We start from the raw sequence: 20507 nt of genomic DNA on the forward strand, positions 1-20507 counted from the left end.
TCTAGTAGGTTAGAGGGGAGTTTACAGAGAGTGGTTTAACTCTTGGTTTCAGGTGTGGTTTAGTTATGTATTTTTTAATTTTTAATTTTGTTGAACTAGTGCCTGGCATTGTGCCCAGCCTTGAGGATTCCACAGTCAGCCAGACTGGCCACTTGTTGTCAAGGAACTCAGTAGTCTAGTAGAAGACACACAGGGAGGGAGAGACTCCCAAGCCTGCTGTGTGCTGTCAGCAGAGTGCGATGCTGGGCTCAATCTCAAACCATGAGATCATGACCTGAGCCGAAGTCAAGAGTCAGACACTTAACTGGCTGAGCCATCTAGGCGCCCCTAAACTTTAAAAAATCTAAAACTCTTAAGAGAACATATAGGATAGTATCTCTGTAAATCCTCAGATAGGGATGGGTTTTTGAACCAGGCTGAAACTGTAGATCCTAGAAAAGAAAAGACAGATACACTTGATTTTAAATTTTTTTTTTTTTTCAAAGTTTATTTATTTTTGGGACAGAGAGAGACAGAGCATGAACGGGGGAGGGGCAGAGAGAGAGGGAGACACAGAATCGGAAACAGGCTCCAGGCTCTGAGCCATCAGCCCAGAGCCTGATGCGGGGCTCGAACTCACGGACCGCGAGATCGTGACCTGGTTGAAGTCGGACGCTTAACCGACTGCGCCACCCAGGCGCCCCAACACTTGATTTTATAAGAATGAAATCTGACAAGATTCCTTAAAGTCAGTAGGTGATTAACTAGGGGTAGATTTACACATTTAAAACTAAAGATTAATGTCTGGAATATACACGTGTTCTATAAGTTAGATTAACAGTCCAGTAGAAGAATGGGCTAAGCATATGAAAGTATTTCCCAGAAGAGGATACTAGAATAACTTCCCAAGAATTAGGTTTAACTTTGCTAAGAGTGATGCAAATCAAAATCCCTATCAGATTGACGCAAAAAAAAAAAAAAAAAAAAAAAGACATTAGAAGCACCAGGTTTTTGGCAGGGGTAGGAAAACGAATACTGTATACAGGGTGGCAATGTAAGTCAATACAGCTTTTGGGGGGGCGCAATTTGGTAGTATTTAAAATATGCACAACCTGGGGCGCCTGGGTGGCGCAGTCGGTTAAGCGTCCGGCTTCAGCCAGGTCACGATCTCACGGTCTGTGAGTTCGAGCCCCGCGTCAGGCTCTGGGCGGATGGCTCGGAGCCTGGAGCCTATTTCCGATTCTGTGTCTCCCTCTCTCTCTGTCCCTCCCCCGTTCATGCTCTGTCTCTCTCTGTCCCAAAAATAAATAAAAACGTTAAAATATGCACAACCTTTGGTCCAGCTTTTGTACTTAATATAAAGAAATTATATGCACCAAGGAATACGTATAAGGAATTTTTGTTACAATGTAATAGAAGCTGTCAATAAGCTAAATAAACGTTCCATAAGGAACTCACTCAGTGTTTGTTATGCTGTGGAACACAATACAGAAGGTAAAAATAGGATCTCTGTATTAACATATAAAAAAGTTTTTTTTAACATTTATTTATTTTTGAAAGAGCACGAATGGGGGGGGGGCGGGCAGAGAGAGAGAGAGGGAAACACAGAATCTGAAGCAGGCTCCAGGCTCTGAGATGTCAGCACAGGGTCTGACACGGGGCTTGAACCCAAGGAACCGTGAGATCATGACCTGAGCCGAAATCGGACACTCAACCAACTGAGCCACCCAGGCACCCCTCTGTATTAATGTTTTGAAAGAATTTAATACAGGTTGGATGAAAAACACAGAACAACTTAAAGTTTATCATTTATGGAAAAACCTTTGTTTTCTTAAGTGATTATGGATTTATAAATGTATAGAAAAAGATTTGGCAAATACGTATCACAATTTGTAAATGGTTATCTCTGGGCAGATACTAGGATCGGAGGGTGGGAAAACAGGGCATTTCAAGAGTTTCCCAAAAGTTAACATTGTCCTAAAGTTTTTAAAAAGTACAGAAAATATGGGGGAGGGAAGTAAAGGAAACAAATCATCCATCGTCCTTTTACTCAGAGATATCCCAAAGTTGTAGATTATTTTTCTACTCATGTATATTTTTGCAAGATTGGGATTAAATTTTCTAGTTTTTGGTATCTGCTTTATATTCATGTAATGTAGGTATTTCTACATGTCGCTAAATGTCATCTCACAAAACCATTTTTATTTAAAAATTTTTAAAGCTTATTTTTTTATCTTTAAATTTTTTTTATTAAAAAGTTTTTTTTAGTTTATTTATTTTTGAGAGAGAGCACAAGTTGGGGAGGGGCAGAGAGAGAGAGAAGGAAACACAGAATCTGAAGTAGGCTCCAGGCTCTGAGCTGTCAGCACAGAGCCCGACGTGGGGCTCGAACCCAAGAATTGTGAGATCGTGATGTGAGCCAAAGTCGGATGCTTAACCAACTGAGCCAGCCAGGTGCCCCATTAAATAAACTTTTTTTTTTTTCTTTTTAACATTCATTTTTGAGAGAGACAGAGTGTGAGTTGGGGAGGGACAGAGAGAGGGAGACACAGAATCCGAAGCAGGCTTCAGGCTCAGAGCCGTCAGAACAGAGCCTGATGTGGGCTTAAACCCACGAACCACGAGATCATGACCTGAGCTGAAGTCAGATGCCTAACAGACTGAGCCAGCCAGGCACCCCTGTTTTGTTTTGTTTTTTTGTTTTGTTTTATTTCAAATATCTCTACACCCATCATGGGGCTCGAACTCACAACCCCGAGATCAGGAGTCGCATGCTCTTCCAACTGAGTCAGCCATGTGCCCCAGAAAACCATTTTTAATGTCTGCAAAATTCTCTTTAATGAATATGCCATCATGTCATTTAACTGTTTCTTTATTATTGGACTTAACTGGTTGATGTAGCATTTTTTTGTATTATAGACGATAGGGTAATCAATAGTTTGGCTAAAACATTTTTACTGCGTCTTTGGTTTTCTTGGATTCCTTGTGTTATGGGGTCAGAGTTATAAACCTTTTATTTAAGGTCATTGCTAAATTATTTTTAGAAAATTAGCTTGATTACTCCATCTTCACTTTGGGGGATAAAAGCTGTGTAAATTCCTGTGTAGCCACAAGGTCGCAAAGCTTTGACTGTTGCATTTTTGTGATCTTGCTGGCTTTCTTGTAGATGAACAGCACAGCCAGTACTCCAAGTTGCTGCTGGCCTCTAAGGAGCAGGTGCTGCACCGGGTAGTTCAGGAAGAGAAAATAGCTTTGGAGCAGCAGCTGGCAGAGGAGAAGCACACTCCCGAGTCCTGCTTTATTGAGGCAGCTATCCAGGAGCTCAAGGTAGGATGACAGGACAGGATGGTGGGGATAAGTTATCTTGGTCCTGAATTTAAGATAACGCATAGTTAATGGCTAAAATAGCCAGTTTGCTCTGGCCATTGGTGATGCGAGGGAATGGTTGACCTAGTGGTTTTTAAAGCACTCTGCAGCTGAAAGGAACAAATTAAAATCGTCTTATAACTAGTTGAGTCACGGGAGTCTCTTAGTCTTAGGTTAGCTATGTTCTTAGTTAAGCAAAGTAGGTTTTTTTCCTAAGGAAACACTTGGATTTATTTTTAGAGATGTTTTATTTGAGGCACATTTTGAAGAGAGTGTTATGGCCTATCCAGCAGGCCCTAGTAATACCTGCTGAGGATTTTGAAGCAGGAAAAATTACCCAAATAGAGAATTTCCTGTCCTGTGTATCCTTACCAGACATCAGAATCAGGGCGTTGGCCTCCACCCTGAGATGTGAATTCAGTCAAATATGGGCTCCATACGCTTAATAATTTGTGTTATAATGAGTTCCAGACTGATTCTAATGTTCATCCTCAGACCATATTTTGAGAATCACTGATCTGTGTTAGAACAGTGAAAGCCCTTGTATCTTGAGTAATTGGCATGTGACAGGTCCTGTGTTAAGGTACTGTACTTAAATTTATGTCACATGAGCTGCATATCCCGGTGTGAACTATCCCCTTTCACGGATGAGGAAATGGAATCATGGGTTAGGTAATTTGCTTGAGGACATATAACTAATATGAGATGAAGCTAGTATTTGAATTCCTGTCTTTCTGACTTCTGAGTCTTCCTTTAGTAGTAGGTTCTGTGTATTTTGTTTTTAATTAAATGCAGAGCATTCGTTCAAGTGCATTTCAGAGAAGACGAGCTGTATAGAAGTAGAGCTGTCCAGGTTGAGATGGCAGTTGGCCAAACCCCTGCTTCCCACACTGGGGCTCTTTAAGAGTAGCTTGTAAAAACTAGAGGACTAGTTCTGTGTTCTTGGATTTTTTGTTCAGGAAACTTTTGTGTAGTATTGTCACTGTCAGATTGTAAGTAGAATACCATCCCATTTGGGTGTCAGGTGCTTTTTGCTCCCTGTTTCCTTGAAGGATTGAGGATTTTAAGTACTTTTCCTATTGGGTCTTGTTGCCTTTTAACTTTTGCTCCTGTTGAGAAAGGCCATTGTAAGCCCTTGCCCTACAAACTAAGTGTGTTTCTAGAAACTTAGCTTTCTCTGGTCTTCTCTCTGGTGGTTTAGACTCGGGAAGAGGCTCTGTCAGGATTGGCTGAAAGCAGAGGGGAGGTCCTTAGTGTTGTGCCTGCTCTGGAACAACTGGTGCTGATGGCTCCCTTGGCGAAGGAGTCCGTTTTTCAACCCAGGAAGGTGAGTGTGACCCCGTTACAGACTAAATGGCTGCCGTTCCTCAAGGCTGCTGTTGAGTTGGTAGGTGATGTTGTGAAATCGCCTCTTCATGGGAGAGGAGGGGGGATTAGGAGTATTTCCCATTTGCTTATTAGTTCTTTACCTAGGGATGTTAAATTCATGAATGTGACAGCTAAGAAAACCTTACAGAGAACTTGGTTCATGTGTCTACCTTTGCCACATGTACTTTCTGTTGACCTAGAATTTGTCCCAACAGGGTGTGTTAGACTATCTGTCTGCTTTTGATGAAGAGACCACCGAAGTTTGTTCTCTGGGTTCTCCTCGTCCTCTTGCTCTCCCTCTGGTAGAGGAAGAGGAAGCAGTGTCTGAACCGGAGCCTGAAGCCTGTGATGACTCAGAGTTAGCAGATGACAGTCTTGGAGAGGGGACCATTTGTACTGAGTCCAGCCAGCAGGAACCCATCACCAAGCCAGGCTTCACACACCTGAGTGGCTCTCCTTGTTACTACTTTTACCAAGGTGAGGGTTCCTGAGAGGAGGGCTGGGTTGCCATAGAGATGTTTCAGCAAGGTGGCCTGGCCTCTTAGCAGGAGGAGGTATTGCTGCTAGATGTGGGTGCTTGGGTCTGTTTTGCCTTTGGCCTTGGGGAGGGAGAGGCAGGCCTAGCTGTACGGGGGGGCCCTGTCTTGAGGACTGGCCACGACTGTTGTGTGAGAGAGCCGCTTGTCTTCAGCGGAGGACGGGCAGCACATGTTCCTGCACCCTGTGAATGTGCGCTGCCTTGTGAGGGAGTACGGCAGCCTGGAGCAGAGCCCGGAGAAGATCTCGGCAGTAGTGGTGGAGATCGCCGGCTACTCCATGTCTGAGGTAAGGTCCTGCCTGTCCCTGTGGCACGGTTCTGGAGTGTCATCAACCTGATCTCTTTGATATGGGCCTGAGCAGCCCATGCTCACAGTTCTTCAAAGAGCTTAGCTTTTGTATTTAAGTCTATTTTTGTCACTGATTTTGTGCCTGCAAAGATTTTAGAGGTTAAATGGGTCTCTCTTACCATGTCGGGGTTCTGTTAGTCACCCCTTGCTCTCTGTTTTTAGGTTCATTTATTATGGTTTGGGAACATAGATGTCTCCCACTTTCATTCAAGATGAGTTTGTTTTTCTCTTTTTCCTTATGGCTTGGGAGAAATGTCCAAGGAATCGAAGAGTTATTGGAGGCTCTATACTAGGTTATACAAGATTGAAACACATTTTCGGCTTAACAGATAACCATCAATTATTATCTGATAATTTATATATGTGAGGTTTTGCCCTTTGAGAGTTATCCCTATATTGATCACAAATTTGTGCTGTAAACTTTCCATCAAACATGCAGAAAGAGAATGGAAAAGAAAATTAAACTGAAATTGATGGGCTTTTTTTTTTTTTCTTACTGTTTCAGGCCAAGCTTTATTCAGTAGGGAAATCTGCTTTTTCCACCTTCCCAGTTATTAATTGTCAGTGGATCTCAGGTTTTTTTGCCAACAAATACTCTTTATCTTCCCCTGTTCTCTCTCCTCAGTTGTGGGCTCCAGAAAATCAGAAACAGCTGATCAGCTTTAAATCATTTATTACCAGGCTTGATTTATTCATGTGCAGCACAAACCTAAAAACTGCTTTTGGTTGATCATTTACCTTATTGAATGTCAATTGACGGTTTCTGTTTGGCTTTGCAAAATGGTGATACCTTGAGCACAACTCTTTGAGCCCCAAAGAGTTAGCTGTCTGGGATGGGAACCTCTGTCCTCACAGTTCGGCCTGGTGTTAGTTGAGTTTTGGTCCCTTTTCCATGGTAGGATGTTCGGCAGCGTCATAGATACCTCTCTCACCTGCCGCTCACCTGTGAGTTCAGCATCTGTGAACTGGCTCTGCAGCCTCCTGTGGTCTCTAAGGAAACTCTGGAGATATTCTCAGGTAAGGATGCACCCACTCTGCTTCTCTTCATAGTGAAGCTCAGGGTTTCTTCTGATTGGAAACCCAGTATGGGAGGAATTTAGGAGCTCTGTCATGAGTCTCCATACCATACTCCATTCATCCAATCCAGCTGCCTCCTTTTGTTGGCCTTAGTGACTGGTCACCTGGGAGGAGTTAATGGCCAGGCTGTCCTTGGTCTGCCTGCTCACTGTCTGACCATCCCACAGATGACATTGAGAAGAGGAAGCGTCAGCGCCAGAAGAAGGCTCGGGAGGAACGCCGCCGGGAGCGCAGGATTGAGATGGAGGAGAACAAGAAACAGGGCAAGTGTAAGTTCAGGAACTCTATTAGACTAGTACAGCTGTGCATCCTCATGGAGATACTCAGTGCTTGGGCCCAGGAGCCAGACTATTTGGTTCACATCTCAGTTCTGCCACTTGTTTTTTGTTGTTGGTTTTTTTTTTTTTTTTTTTTAGCTCTCAAATGTGAATCATGAGAGTACTTCGTTCATAGACTTGAGAATTAAGTGAATTAATGGGGGTCAAAGTTCATAGCTTTTAATAAGGAATGAGAATAAATTTATCCTTGGTATAGTAGGCAAGAAAACCTGTTCTGGGGAAGGCAGTTGGAGATCTGCTGAATTTAGGGGATGATTGTCTCCTGTGTGTTCTGAATGGAACATTGATCCCACCGTTGACTCTATTAAAGGAGACCTCTGTATACCGCAAGTCTACCAAGAGAGTAAGATATAGTAGAAACCTTGACAAACTAGGAAATCTATGCAGGAGGTTAGATTTAAGAGCTCTTTCATGTAAGTACAGAGTCTTTTGATCTGCTTCTTCAACATAAGCTTCATTGAATCCAGGAGATTAGTGTGACTTGAGAGTATACTTACTTATCCTCCAGAAAACAAAGAATCGAGTCCTCAGCCAGGGAAAGGACTTCACTGTTTTGACTACATGTTTATGGTGGTAAACATAAATTTTACTTCTCCAACTGGGATAAGTGTATAGCTGGGGTCCCAATGCTGTGTAGCTATTTGGCACATTTCCTAAAGAATTGAAAAAACTGATGTTTCAGGTACAGGGGCTTTTTTAATTTTACCTTCTTTATTATAGAAACACCCAAAGACAAGTACATAGAATAATATAATTAACCATCATGTATAATATTTGGCTTCAGTTAAGAACAGAGCAAAGATTTTTTTATTTTTACTTATTTTTTAAGATTTTATTTTAAATGTTTTTTTTTGAGAGAGAGAGGGATGGAAAGAACACGTGCATGAGTGGGGGAGGGGCAGAAAGAGAGGGAGACAAAGATTCCGAAGCAGGCTGACAGTGCAGAGCTTGACGTGGGACTCGAACCCACGAACCGTGAGATCATGACCTGAGCTGAAGTCAGATGCTTAACTGACTGAGCCACCCAGGCGTGCCTAAGATTTTATTTTTAAGTGATCTCTACACCCAGTGTGGGGCTTGAACTTAACCCTGAGATTAAGAGTTGCATGCTCTACCAACTGAGCCAGCCAGGTGCCCCCAAAAAGGGTTTTATTTTAAAACAAAAATATAGGGGCTCCTGGGTGGCTCATTTGGTTAAGTGTCAGACTTTAGCTCAGGTCATGATCTCACAGTTTGTGAGTTTAAGCCCCACATCGGGCTTTCTCTCTGCCCCTCCCGTGCTTACGCGTGTGTGTGCACGTTCTCTTTCTCAAAGTAAACATTTAAAAAAATCAACAAAAATATAAAGTGACAATTACTATAAATTTGGGTTTTAAAGCGTGTTTACATACCTTAGAGCCTTGGGGGATTCATATTGACTATCCACAACTGTTGGAAAAGATTTGAGGAATATTCTAAATGGCCCTACTGTACTCTTCTTTTTTCTTTGTAGATCCAGAAGTCCACATTCCCCTAGAGAATCTACAGCAGTTTCCTGCCTTCAATTCCTATACCTGCACCTCTGATTCTGCTTTGGGTCCCACCAGCACCGAGGGCCATGGTGCCCTCTCCCTGTCTCCTCTTAGCAGAAGTCCAGGTTCCCAAGCAGGTAAATGAGTTGGGATTTAAAGAATGAAGTTGCCCACCAGCCACAGACCTTAAGCAAGGCCCTAGTGTCTGAATTTATAACTCTAACCTACTCAGTATGGTGGGATTTTTAGGTGATTAACCTTACTTTGGGTAGTTAATATATTTCTGGGGTACATCAGATTTTTGCCATTTGATTCACCTTTCTGATTGGCTGTACTGACTATACCCTGCTGTTTTCTAAAAACCTCAAAACCTCAAGGCAGCTCATATGGCAGGAAAGTTAAACTTAGATTCTTCCCTGTGACCCAGCTGTTTTATTTCTAAAGATTTTTTAAGTGTTTTATTTAATCAATTTATTATTATTATTGTTATTGTTATTATTATTATTATTATTATTATTTTGGAGAGGGAGAGAGCACGTAAGCAGGGGAGAGATTGAGGAAGATAGAGGATCTGAAGCAGGCTCCATGCTGACAGCTGAGAGCCTGATGTGGGGCTCAAACTCATGAACTGTGAGATCATGACTGAGCCGAAGTTGGATGCATAACCAACTGAGCCATGCAGGTGCCCCTCTGCCAGCCATTTTAAATAAAATGTCCAAGAGCAGAATATTTACAGCTCTTGGTGACTGCTATGATCATATGCTTGTCACTTTGCAGATTAGGAACCTGAGGCTGAGGCAGGGGCTTAGTGACAAGGACTGTTACTGTAACCTGCATCTTGAGGGCTGTATGCACAACTACTATGCTTTTTAGTCTAAGAAGAGAGCTGAAATACAGAGGAATATGGCAGAACATCAACTACATTATCTGTGATAAAAAATTGGTTGTGTATGTGCTTTCACATACTAGCTTTTTTGAAGGAATGGGCTTTAATGTATTGAAGCAAGAGCAGCTGGATAGTCCTAGGACTGAAAGTACTAAATAGCCCTGGCTGACTGTGGAAGGGTCTGCTACTGGGAGAGTGAATAGAGGCCTCTCCTTTCCAGCAGTGATCAGGGCAGTGGGTAGACCTGTGGGAAATGCCCAACTCTAGGTCAGAAAGGATGGAGAAGACTGTTACCTGGGGAGTATCGGAGGAAAGCTTGCATCTTCCTGTTGGATATTGTCCATTTGGATGTGTGTTTTGGATACTAACTGAATAGAGCAGGTCATACACATCTGGCTGGAACATAAAGGCTGACCTGATTAAATTTTATCTTTTTGTTAGAACATTTTCATTCACATAAAACCAGCCCATGACATACCGGTACCTAGGCCTTGAGAGTCAGCTGGTGTGGAAAGGGGTTTTTTTGGCATGGAAATAGATTCTGCCGTGTTTTCTAGTATTACTGTGACCACTAAACTTCTGTTTCCCTAGATCACTAGTATGAATAATAGGCCATGTTCTTGACTTTATAAGAACATGGCAGAATTGAAATTGGATCAAGGTTTGCTTTTTGTGGTGGGGCTGGTAATCATCTAGACCTGATTTAGGGTTCATCTCTTCTCTCTTGGAACTTGACTTATATAATCAGGTCTCTGGTTTCTTTTCAGACTTTCTGCTGACCCCTCTGTCACCGACTGCCAGTCAGGGCAGTCCTTCATTCTGCGTTGGGAGTCTGGAAGAAGACTCTCCCTTCCCTTCCTTTGCCCAGGTAAATCTTTGTGAAGCAGTTCACGGGTATTTAACGTGAGCTCTGCTGCTTGTACTTTCTGGAAATCTTTGCGCTGGAGGAGAGACTTCCAGGCTAATGTTGTATTGATGGTAATAATCATGGAAAGCTTTTTTTAAGAGGAAATCTTCTAGATTTAGTTTCAGATGTTATTGTAGACTTCCCAAAGAAAGAGGCCAAGGGTAGCTGAGGGAGAATCAGAGCTTTAGTTTTTTAACAGATCATTAAATACTTGGGTACTAAGTGTTGTTTTAGGGTTGGGGAGATACCAATTTCAGCTGGTCCCTGGTTCTAGGACTTCTGATTCAGGTGGTATGTACCTGTTACATATAATAAACCATTTCTCTTTGCTTTGGGAAGGGAAAGGTGGTCTTGGTTGTCCTATAACTAGCCAAACTGTCTTCCTTGGGCAGCTGAGTTAGAGGAACACTAGGATAGTGAAACTTGATGTCAGATCTTTTTGTGTTCTGTTTTATTCTTTAAGTGTTTTTATTTTATGTAAAACAAGATGGCATTAAGGTAGGTTTCTTGGATGACCCATTCAAAGAAGTTCACTTAATTCAATTTACTGAAGCCTGTATCCTTTGCAAACCGACAGAAACACTGGCGGCACATAGGCTGTATTTCTGAATCAGACCATGCCGGTTTGGCAGACACAGCAAACCCTGGCCAGATTTCCTCAGCCGGCTCCCATAAAGCTGGTGACCCATCTTGTTCTCTTGGATGCAGCGAGGCAGAGATGTCAGATCATTTTATTAACCTTTAAAATAACAAACACTCAGTATTCCTGCATTAAAATAACTGAGGAGGATGGATGGACAGCTTGCTGAACACCCCCTTTAGAAGTTAGTATTAACCTTTTGGGGCTAGTTTGGGATCATTAGCTTAACAGTTCTTTAGAGACGGTGATAGTGGAGGTTTCTCACATTTCTCAGTGTGTGCTGAGATAGAAGCAGGAATTGGACTTTGGTAAGTCGAGTCCTGAAGTCAAGGAGGAAGAAATAATTGAGAGCAATCTTGAGTATTAACTGATAGGTTTCAGAAGTTATAAGCAAGTGGTTCCCAGGAATTATGTCAAATGCTTAAATTTGTTTTTGTTTTTTAGTGTTTATTTATAGAGAGAGAGTGATCGAGCAGGGGGAGGGGCAGAGAGAGAGGGGAGAGAAAATCCCAAGCAGGCTCCATGCTGTCAGTGTTGAGTCTGATGCGGGGCTTGATCTCACAAACTGTGAGGTTATGACCTGAGCCGAAATCAGGAGTTGGACGCTTAACTGACTTGAGCCTACCCATGGACCCCTGAAGTTGTTTTTTTAAACTAGGTTTTATTGCTATTGCTTTTTTCAGCTTTATATGTTGAACAACTTCAAACTTAAAAGTGTTGAAGGAATAGCATAATGAACGCTCATACCTTTCACCTAGGTTCACCCGTTGTTAGCATTTTGCTATATGTGCTTTCTCTTTTTATTGTTATACTGAATTGAAAACGTTAGACCTCCTGAATGAGTTTACCACCAACTGTTTACGAGATAAGTGCCCCCAAATGATATTCTTCTATATGACCACATTTGTCATGATCACATAAAAGAAATTCAGCTAATTGAGTATCTAATACAGTACTTATTTCTCCATGTCTCAATGGTCCTGTATTGTTTTCAGTCCGGTCGAAAAAAAAGACTGCTCATTGCATGTGTTTGTCAAGTCTCTTTAGTCTTCTGTGATCTGTAACAGCTTCTCTAGCCTCTCTTTGTTTTCTTTCTGTGGCATGGATATTTTTGAAGCATCCAGGCCAGTTGTTGTATATAGTGTCCTGCAGTTTGGATTTGTCTGTTTATTTTTTCATGAGTGGATTCAGGTTAAACATTTATGGCAAGAATAACACATAGGTGATAGATATTTTAATGGCCTTTTAAGAGTAAGATGATTCAGATTCCATACTCTTTGGACCCCTAACTCCCAAGGACCAAGGGAAAAGATCATCCAAGTGGTACATGATGAAGAAAGGTTATTCAGTGAAATAAACCTCTGCCAACCCAACTCCATTTGAATATTGTACCTCACTTCGGGACACATACTTTAGGATGATGCATTCTTTTTTTTTTTAACGTTTTTTTTTTTTTTTTGAGACAGAGAGAGACAGAGCATGAACGGGGGAGGGGCAGAGAGAGAGGGAGACACAGAATCAGAAGCAGGCACCAGGCTCTGAGCCATCAGCCCAGAGCCCGACACGGGGCTCGAACTCCCGGACCGCGAGATCGTGACCTGAGCTGAAGTCGGACGTTTAACCGACTGAGCCACCCAGGCGCCCCTAGGATGACACATTCTTATTTGAATCTCATGGGGCTTGTCTCTTGGTAGTTTCCCAGGGATAAAATTCAGCCTGCTTTGAGTTGCATGACACGTGTGGCCCTCAATAATTAAGAAGCTGGCCTTAGCCACCTGAGATGAAAGAATTCCTCATTCAGGGGCAGGAGGGATGGTTCTGATTTTATTGTACGTGGAGGAATCTGGTCTATGATTGGATCTAAAAGTTAATAATTAAGGAGCTATTAGAAAAGCAGAGACTGAAGGGTAATGGCAGCTGTTGGAGCAGTTTTAGGATAAAGTTAAATTGATTTTCTTGGCCTTAAGTAACTGGAGTTCAATAACCAGGTGGTTCGTTTTGCTTATTCCAAGAGGTTTATATTTTAGGGGTCCCAAGAAGAGCAGGAAAAACTTACCAGAAGAAGGGAATGACATGAAGTCAGGATTCCCAGCTTGAGAGTCTGAGTAAGAACCTCTTGTGTAGTCAGTCCATGCACTGTTCTTTATCTGTTTCCTAAGGAACAACACAGGCTTTGGTTTCCCACCTTGGGGGTTTACTGCTAGTTCTCTTGGTCAGGATATAGAGGACATGACTGAAACAGTATGTTAAGGAGAGAAGTATTTGGAAAATCCTTTTTTCCAGAGGTGATAGTTCTTTGTGCCCTTAGCCAGTTAGTGTCAAGACACAAGTCTGGGAAAGAAATTGGATCAGTTGCTTAAATTCTTCTCTCCCTTCTTTCCCACCTTGGCAGATGCTGAGAGTTGGAAAAGCAAAAGCAGATGTGTGGCCCAAAACTGCTCCAAAGAAAGGTGAGAATGGCCCTCTGGTGGAGGGGGAGTTTGGCTCCTTTCAGAAAGTAAATTAACACTGGTATTTTATAGATGAAAACAGCTTAGTTCCTCCTGCTCCTGTGGACAGCGATGGGGAGAGTGATAACTCAGACCGTGTTCCTGTGCCCAGTTTCCAAAATTCCTTCAGCCAAGCTATTGAAGCAGCCTTCATGAAACTGGACACACCAGCTACTTCAGATCCCCTCTCTGGTAAAGGCAAAGAAACGGAGTGCTCAGTACAGAGTTGTCATTCCCACCTGGATCCAGTGGTGGGCATCACTAATTAGTCAGGCACTTTTCTCTTGAGCCCCTAGGCTCACATGCTCATGTCAGCTAGGACGTTTTTGCCACCCCAAATTAATTATTGAGGCCCAGCTGTGAAATTCTGAAGAACTCTATATTTTTTCCCTCTAAGACGTAATGGAGAGTAGATTTTAGAATCCTGAGTTTGGTAGAAGGTGGCCAATAGGTGGAGAAGTCAGGCTTGAAGCCCACGCCACTCTGTAGTATTCAGTTAGACAAGATCACTAGCATCGTGGTGTGCCTTTGCTGTGCCTACCTAGCCTTGTGCTCATTTTATTCTCCCAACAACCATATTAAAGGGGTAGGACTATGTTACAGATGAGGAAACGGGTCTAGGGATGTAAAGTGACTTGCCCAGATACCTGGAGTGTGCAAGGACTGGTATCTGGATCCAGGGGGTCTTCATCCTAGAACCTTAACTGCCACTCTGAGACTCTCGGGGACGAAACTGGCTGGGGTAAGGGGATGGCATTCTAAGCTAAGTTCTTTCTGTGTTTCCATTTAGAAGAGAAAGGAGGAAAGAAAAGAAAAAAACAGAAACAAAAGCTCCTGTTCAGCACCTCAGTCGTCCACACCAAGTGACACTACTGGCCCTGGCTACCTTCTCCATCTGGTTTTCTTTTTCCTGTGCTTTTGTTTTGCTGCTGTAATTTTTAAGTATTTGAGTTTGAACAGATTAGCTCTGGGGGGAGGGGGTTTCCACAGTGTGAGGGGGAACCAAGAAAATTTTAAATACAGTGTATTTTCCAGCTTCCCATCTTTACACCAAAATAAAGTATTGACACACAAGAGATCTCTCTTCCTGCCAAGATTTTTAGTTTGTTACCAGGTTAGTCTTTTTGCCCCATGTAATTAGTTTTTCTCAACCCAAATAAGTTTGAGTTCCTTCAACATCCCACAGAGCAGCCCAAACCAGAGTGTTCTAGCACTGTTCTACTGACATGTCAGGGCATCATGGCTTCAACACACCTATCAGTGTGTCTTTTAAAAACAGTTGAATCTTTCCTGTTTAGTTCTCCTCTTGTTAAAGAAACAGAAGGATGGGAATAAAACAGACTTAGGATACCCAGCCTGACTTGTAGTTTTTCTTCTGAGAAATGGTCAGTTGTGGTGCCAGACCTGGGTTGCTTACATATGTGATGGAGGGTTTTACACCTCTTGAATGTGGCTTCTGTTTGGCAAGGAAAGGTGTAATTGTCACTAAAGAAGGCCTGGAACCTGCCAACTTTTAGGTCAAGCCTGTTAAAAGTGACAGTGGCCTCAGTTGTAGGAGCGGCAGAGTAGGGCAGGTTTGAAAGCGGTGGGGGTACCCACTGCCTCCTTTTGTCTGAAGCGGTCTATGCCTTGGTTTCAGCTGAATTTGAGTGATGTGAATTATTTTGCTGCTTAATAAAGTGACCTCTAGGTATAGTAGAATGTGAAGGCAAATAGTTGCAATAAATCACTTGCACAAGCAATGCGAACTTTCTGGTTTTTTAAAGTTCATTATAGGTTAGACAGACATACCTCTTAAATAGGTTAAGACTTTTTTTTTAAAAGTTTATTCTGAGAGAGTGTGGGAGAGGGGGGAGAGAGAGAGAGAATCCCCCAAGCAGGCCCTGCACTGTCAGCACAGTCCCTGACAGTGGGGGCCCGAACTCCCGAACCCTGAGAACATGACTTGAAAAAAATCAAGAGTCAGATGGACGTTTAACTGACTGAGCCACCCAGGCTCCCCCTTAAATAGGTTAAAGTAACAACACTAGAAGTTTGAGCACTCTTATCATGGAGCAATGTCTCTCCTGGTGTCAGGCCCAAAGGGTTCTTGAGTTGGGCTTAGCTTTAACCCGTCATTCTTAAAAGGAAGAAGTTCAGAAATTCTGGAATAGGAACTCTCCTGGGTGGATGAGGGTGTTTCAGCCCTGAAAATGAGGGGACATGTTGAAACAAAAATTACAAATCCTTCTGTTAAATGTGTAAGGGACTCCGAATAACATGTTTTATTCAAAAAAACATCCTAGAAATGTCAGTAGGTAGTAGATCAAAACCTTCCTGCTTCTGTGAGTGTGGCAGGGTCACGGGTTTTCAGGTACCTGTCAGGTGAAAGACAGTAGGGAAGGGAGGAATTGCAGAAAACTACTGGAAGTTGGCAACTGCTGCTTGGCTTTGTAGTGATGTCAGGCAAGGCTAGGTTTTGTTCCCCCTCAAGAAAAGTGCAAAAACTGTGTCATCCTGTTAACCTGATTATTATTGGTAAGGAATCTGGCATTTTTAAGGCCCTGTGGGTCAGGAACGAGACCAGCTATAAATTTGTACCAGTTCACTTGCTGTATCTCACCAATACGCTTACTCTGAGTGACTTGGAATACTTAGGGTTCATCCTAGGGATTGGGGCACAGGGCTCAAGTGGGAGGCTATGCATCTGCTATCCTATAGGGGAGCCAGTCTTCCCAGTGAGGCCAGGGGTTGAGGGGGAAGGAGACCTGGCCAAACTTGAACTTAAGTAAGCTAAATGCTACAGAAGCCAAGGACATTTATTAAACCTACTCTGGCCAGGCAATTAGATACAGAGATGTCTGTAACCACAGGGGCTTCACCTGCAGAACCACTTAACCAGGCACTGGTAGGTAAAAGTGACTTCAGTTTAAGTGAACACGTCCTCCATTTTAAGCTGATAACCTGGCCTCTGGTCAGCAGTCATCCAGTTTGGGAAGCCGTAGTAGATGCTGCTGCCTTCCCAAAATGTCCTGTTCCAACAAGTGGGCCCTGAATCTTGGGCACAGCATAGCCTGCAGAAATTCACTCCATTGCTTCAGAAGGCTCCTCACTGCCACTATCTGAAAGCTGCTCCTCATCTGACCTCTCCTCTAGTAAACAGCTTCTTGTGACAGACTTCTGGATAGCTTCCCGCTCTCCTGGAAAGGCAGACAGCAGGGATGAAAGAGGTCTTTGGGAGTGACCTCTCAGGTTAGTTACTGTTCAGTGGGCACTGGGCTAATGTCGCTTACCTTCATCAGTGCAGTTCTGCAATAACATCAATAGCTGTCTCCTGTTGTAACGAATCAGGAACTTCTGACATGTTCGGATTGTACCTGGCACATGAAAGAGCTTTGTGGTCAACAGCTTGTGAAAGGTGTCTGCTTCAAGTCTTTCCAAGCTAGGTGAAAACGTCTTGTTCTTGGCAGGATAGCAGGAAGACCCACCCGCTGTCAAGACTGAACCCTGAACCTGTTAGTATTAGAAATCAGCAACCATACCATATGCACCCCTACCTCCCACGTGCAAAGTGTTAAGAAAACACGGGTAACGGTGTCCTTTGTTCTCCAAGTATGTGATGAAAGGAAGAGCTGAGCACACGAGTTGGTAGAATTCTTTCCGGCATCGAAGTAGCACTATTCCAGTATAGGCATTGAGGTATCGCACTACAGGGAAAAAAATCATTTTGGGAGACTTTGGATTCACTTAAAAATCTTAAGACTAATCGAGAGTCTACTAGGTGACAGGCAGTGGCACTTGGGATGTATTATCAAGTGGGTAAAAAATTCCTAAAGGAAAAGAGCGTTAGAACAGACCTTCATTTATGGAAAGGGGACAAACCACATCCAGTGCTTTGCACACCACTCGGAACTGGTGAATGAATTCAGAATTATAAATGCTCTTCTAAATCACTATGATAAGTGAGGTTGGGGCTAGCAGAGATCCACCTCCCTCAGAGAAAACTCTTGGCTGAAAGGTGGTTCTATTGCAACTGGGCTCTGTAGGTCTTGAAGCAGCCAACTGCAAATGACCTGATGTAGGAGAATTGTGCCTGTGTGCATGCATGTGATTCTCCAGTATTCAGTTTTGAGCACAGGGTAAAGGAGGGAACGAATTTAAAAAACTTGGTGCTGTGGGAAGAATCCTCTTCCTCATTTACATACACACAATTATGAGTTCTGTACTCTACCTGCCTGTACTATTAAGGGCTTTTTAGAGGTAATTCTGACAATTCTTCGCACCATAGGATGTCAATGTAACAAATAGCTTTCTCGGAACTATACACGTCTTCCCCCATTTAACTCATTATCCTGCTTAATTCAATCGCAATCCCCCAAAATACTATGTCAAATAGGCAAAGGAGATTCTTGCCCCAAGTCCCATCGCCTTCTGCTTTTAGCTTTTTTTTCCTTAAAAAATTTTTTTTTACTGCTTATTTTTGGGAGAGCGTGAGAGGGGTAGGGGCAGAGAGAGGGAGACACAGAATCCGAAGCAGGGGCTCCAGGCTCTGAGCTGTCAGCACAAGAGCTCTACCTGGGGCTGGAACTCACTGTCAGATCATGACCTGAGCTGAAGTCCGACGACACTTAACCAACTGAGCCACCCAGGTGCCCCCGCTTTTAGCTTTCTGCCTAACTTCGGACTCGTTCAGACTTCCGGCTCAGGCTTCAAGTGGCCTCAAGAGGACGATATCGTACAGTGAGGATTGTGTATCGAGCTTGGAAGCTCCTGCGGTCACTCCTACCCCTTCCTTCTCCCTTTCCGCCCCGTTCCCTCCCAAACCCGCCGTCCACCTAGTTCCCCAGCACCCTCGCACCCGCGAAGCCGATGGAGCAGGAGGCGGCGCCGAAAGTCCCGTGCACGCGAGCGATTGTGTCTCGTACGAGGCCGCCCAGCACTCGGTCCTCCAGACTCAGACGGCAGCGGGGGTCATCAGACACGACTTCGCAGAGCAGGTACCTGCGGAGGGCAGCAGGGAAGTGAGCGTGGAGCCAGGGCCGCGAGGACCTAACAGGGCAGGATTTGTCGAGCCGCCGCCGCTTACCTGTGCTTGAATCGCACCATGGCGGTCTCTGCTCCGGCTGCCCTACGCCCAAAGCGGATGTCGGTTTCGCTGGCGGCAAATGGGAAATTAGTTTCCGTAATCTTGCAGCCACTCAGAGAGGGAAGCAGGGTAAGAAGGCGGGGCTAGAGTGTTGGAAGGCCGAGCCCAATGTCAGTCTCCCTTAAGCCCCACCTCCCGCAAACGTTTGGAGGGCGCATGCGCCCTGCTGGACTGCCTCGTTGAGGTTTAGGTATTCCGTGGTTGAGGTCCGCGGTTCCGTGGTGTATGCTTGTGTTGGGTGGTTCTGCTCCACGCCGGAGTTTGCAAATCTGTGTAGGAGGCAGCTGCTGCATTTGGGACTCTCGGGATGTCTGCTTTCTGTTACTTTGCAATACAGTTGTGTATGCATTTATATTCACTCCCTAGACTAGACGGTGGAATTTAAGAGGGCAAGACCCTGCACTTACACGCCTGGGATTGACACGGGAAATCGGACCCTTAGTTTCAGGTTAGAGCTCAGTTTAATTTTTTATTACAGCCAAATATGTTATTACTGTTTGGGTCTTTCAACAATGTTATGGAGACGGGTGTACTGTCTTGGTTTTTGTTTGCAAAAACAACCCTTGGTCGTTAAATTTTACTTTTTTTTTTTTAATGTTTACTTTTTTTAGAGAGCGCGAGTGGGGGAGGGGCAGAGAGAGAGAGAGAGAGAATTCAAAGCAGGCTCTCGGGCTCCAAGCTCTGAGCTGTCAGCACCAAGCCCTACGTGGGGCCTGAACCCTGGAACTGCGAGACCATGACCTGAGCCAAAATGGAACACTTAAGGGACTGAGCCACCCACGCGCCCCACATTTTACTTTTTTTAAACAGAAAAGTACAAGAAGCAAATAAAAATAAATTATAATCCCAGCACTGAGAGCGAATAATTTATCATGTAGTGTATTTTCTTCCTGCTCTTTCCCCCTGTGCCAGCAATTCTCAAAGTGAGGTCCAGGGACCACTGGATTTTCTGAGACCCTTTCAGGAGTCCCCAAGGTCAAATTACTTTAATAATAATACTAAGATGTTATTTGCCTTTTTCACTGTCTCAGTGGACAGTAAGGTTTTCCAGAGACTATGTGACATGTGCTGACATCATTCTGATGGCTAATGGGATTTTGTATTGTTTTAAACATTTCTCAGTTTTATTTTGTTAATATGTACTTGAAATCTTCACATTTCTCCGTTTTAGTATCAATGGTAAGTATCAATATATCCTACAAAAGCAAAAACTCTTTGGGATCCTCAATAAATTTAAGAATGTAAAGGGGTCCTGACACAAAAAACAGAACTGCTGCCCTATGTTAAATTATATTTTTCCTTTTATTTTCTTACTAAGAATAGGATCAAGGGGCAGCCTGCGTGGCTCAGTTAAGCATCTGACTCTTGATTTTGACTCAAGTCACGATCTCACAGTTGTGAGATTGAGTCCCGAGGTGGGCTCTTCTCTGACAGCACAAAACCTGCTTAGGATTCTCTCTCTCTCCCTCTCTCCCCACCCTTCCCCTGCTTGTACTCCCTCTCTATCTCAAAATATATAAACAAACATTTAAAAATCTATGCAAAAAAAAAAAAAAAGGGGGTCGAAGTGTTTAGCACTTTTTATGACTTTTTTTTACAACTGTATTATTGAGGTATACCATGTATAATGTACATATTAAGTATAAAGCTCAATGAATTTTTACATATGTCTAGACTGACTTTTGTAACTACCACCCCGATTAAGAAGGAGCATTTCCATACCTAAGAAATTTCCTTGCTTTCTAAAACCTTCCCAGAAGTAGCCTCTGTTCTGACTTCTCTCATAAGATAAGCTTTGCCCGTACTTGAACTTTATATGGATATCCAACAGCACGTGTGTGTGTCTCCTTTTGCTAAACCTAAAGTCTTTAAGTTTGTCTGTTTGACTATATTTTCATGTCAGCCATTATGCAATGTTATTTTTCAGCTGCACA

General features: G+C 43.3%; 2 protein-coding genes and 1 pseudogene across 3 annotated transcripts in view; 1 reads left to right on the top strand and 2 right to left on the bottom strand.

Annotated features, from left to right (window-relative positions):
• RNF10 (ring finger protein 10) overlaps positions 1–14524 on the top strand; it is a 34666-nt gene extending 20142 nt beyond the window's left edge. Inside the window, exons 7-17 of the mRNA XM_086681858.1 lie at positions 3146–3306; positions 4547–4672; positions 4929–5190; positions 5405–5538; positions 6500–6617; positions 6845–6946; positions 8508–8663; positions 10180–10280; positions 13352–13409; positions 13482–13640; positions 14239–14524. Coding sequence (XP_086537984.1) covers positions 3146–3306; positions 4547–4672; positions 4929–5190; positions 5405–5538; positions 6500–6617; positions 6845–6946; positions 8508–8663; positions 10180–10280; positions 13352–13409; positions 13482–13640; positions 14239–14315 — 1454 coding nt within the window. The 3' untranslated portion in view covers positions 14316–14524. The remainder of the gene's footprint in view (positions 1–3145; positions 3307–4546; positions 4673–4928; positions 5191–5404; positions 5539–6499; positions 6618–6844; positions 6947–8507; positions 8664–10179; positions 10281–13351; positions 13410–13481; positions 13641–14238) is intronic.
• Positions 7873–11790, bottom strand: LOC147575339 (small ribosomal subunit protein uS14 pseudogene; annotated as a pseudogene).
• POP5 (POP5 ribonuclease P/MRP subunit) lies at positions 13493–18587 on the bottom strand. 2 transcript variants are annotated; one of them, XM_086681865.1, is made up of 5 exons: positions 18514–18587; positions 18286–18428; positions 16985–17134; positions 16721–16804; positions 13493–15634 (listed from the first exon to the last, which is right to left on the bottom strand). In XM_086681865.1, the coding sequence occupies exons 1-5, from the start codon at positions 18531–18533 to the stop codon at positions 15555–15557; spliced, it is 477 nt and encodes a 158-aa protein (XP_086537991.1). In that variant the 5' UTR covers positions 18534–18587; the 3' UTR covers positions 13493–15554. The 2 variants fall into 2 exon arrangements, with proteins under 2 accessions (XP_086537991.1, XP_025789114.1); XM_025933329.2 differs by lacking the exon at positions 13493–15634 and adding an exon at positions 15690–16627.
• Positions 18588–20507: the final 1920 nt, after the last annotated feature.

This window comes from Puma concolor, chromosome D3, assembly GCF_028749965.1.
Source record: "Puma concolor isolate L17-30 chromosome D3, mPumCon1.1.hap2, whole genome shotgun sequence".
In the NCBI taxonomy this organism is placed as follows: Eukaryota; Metazoa; Chordata; class Mammalia; order Carnivora; family Felidae; genus Puma; species Puma concolor.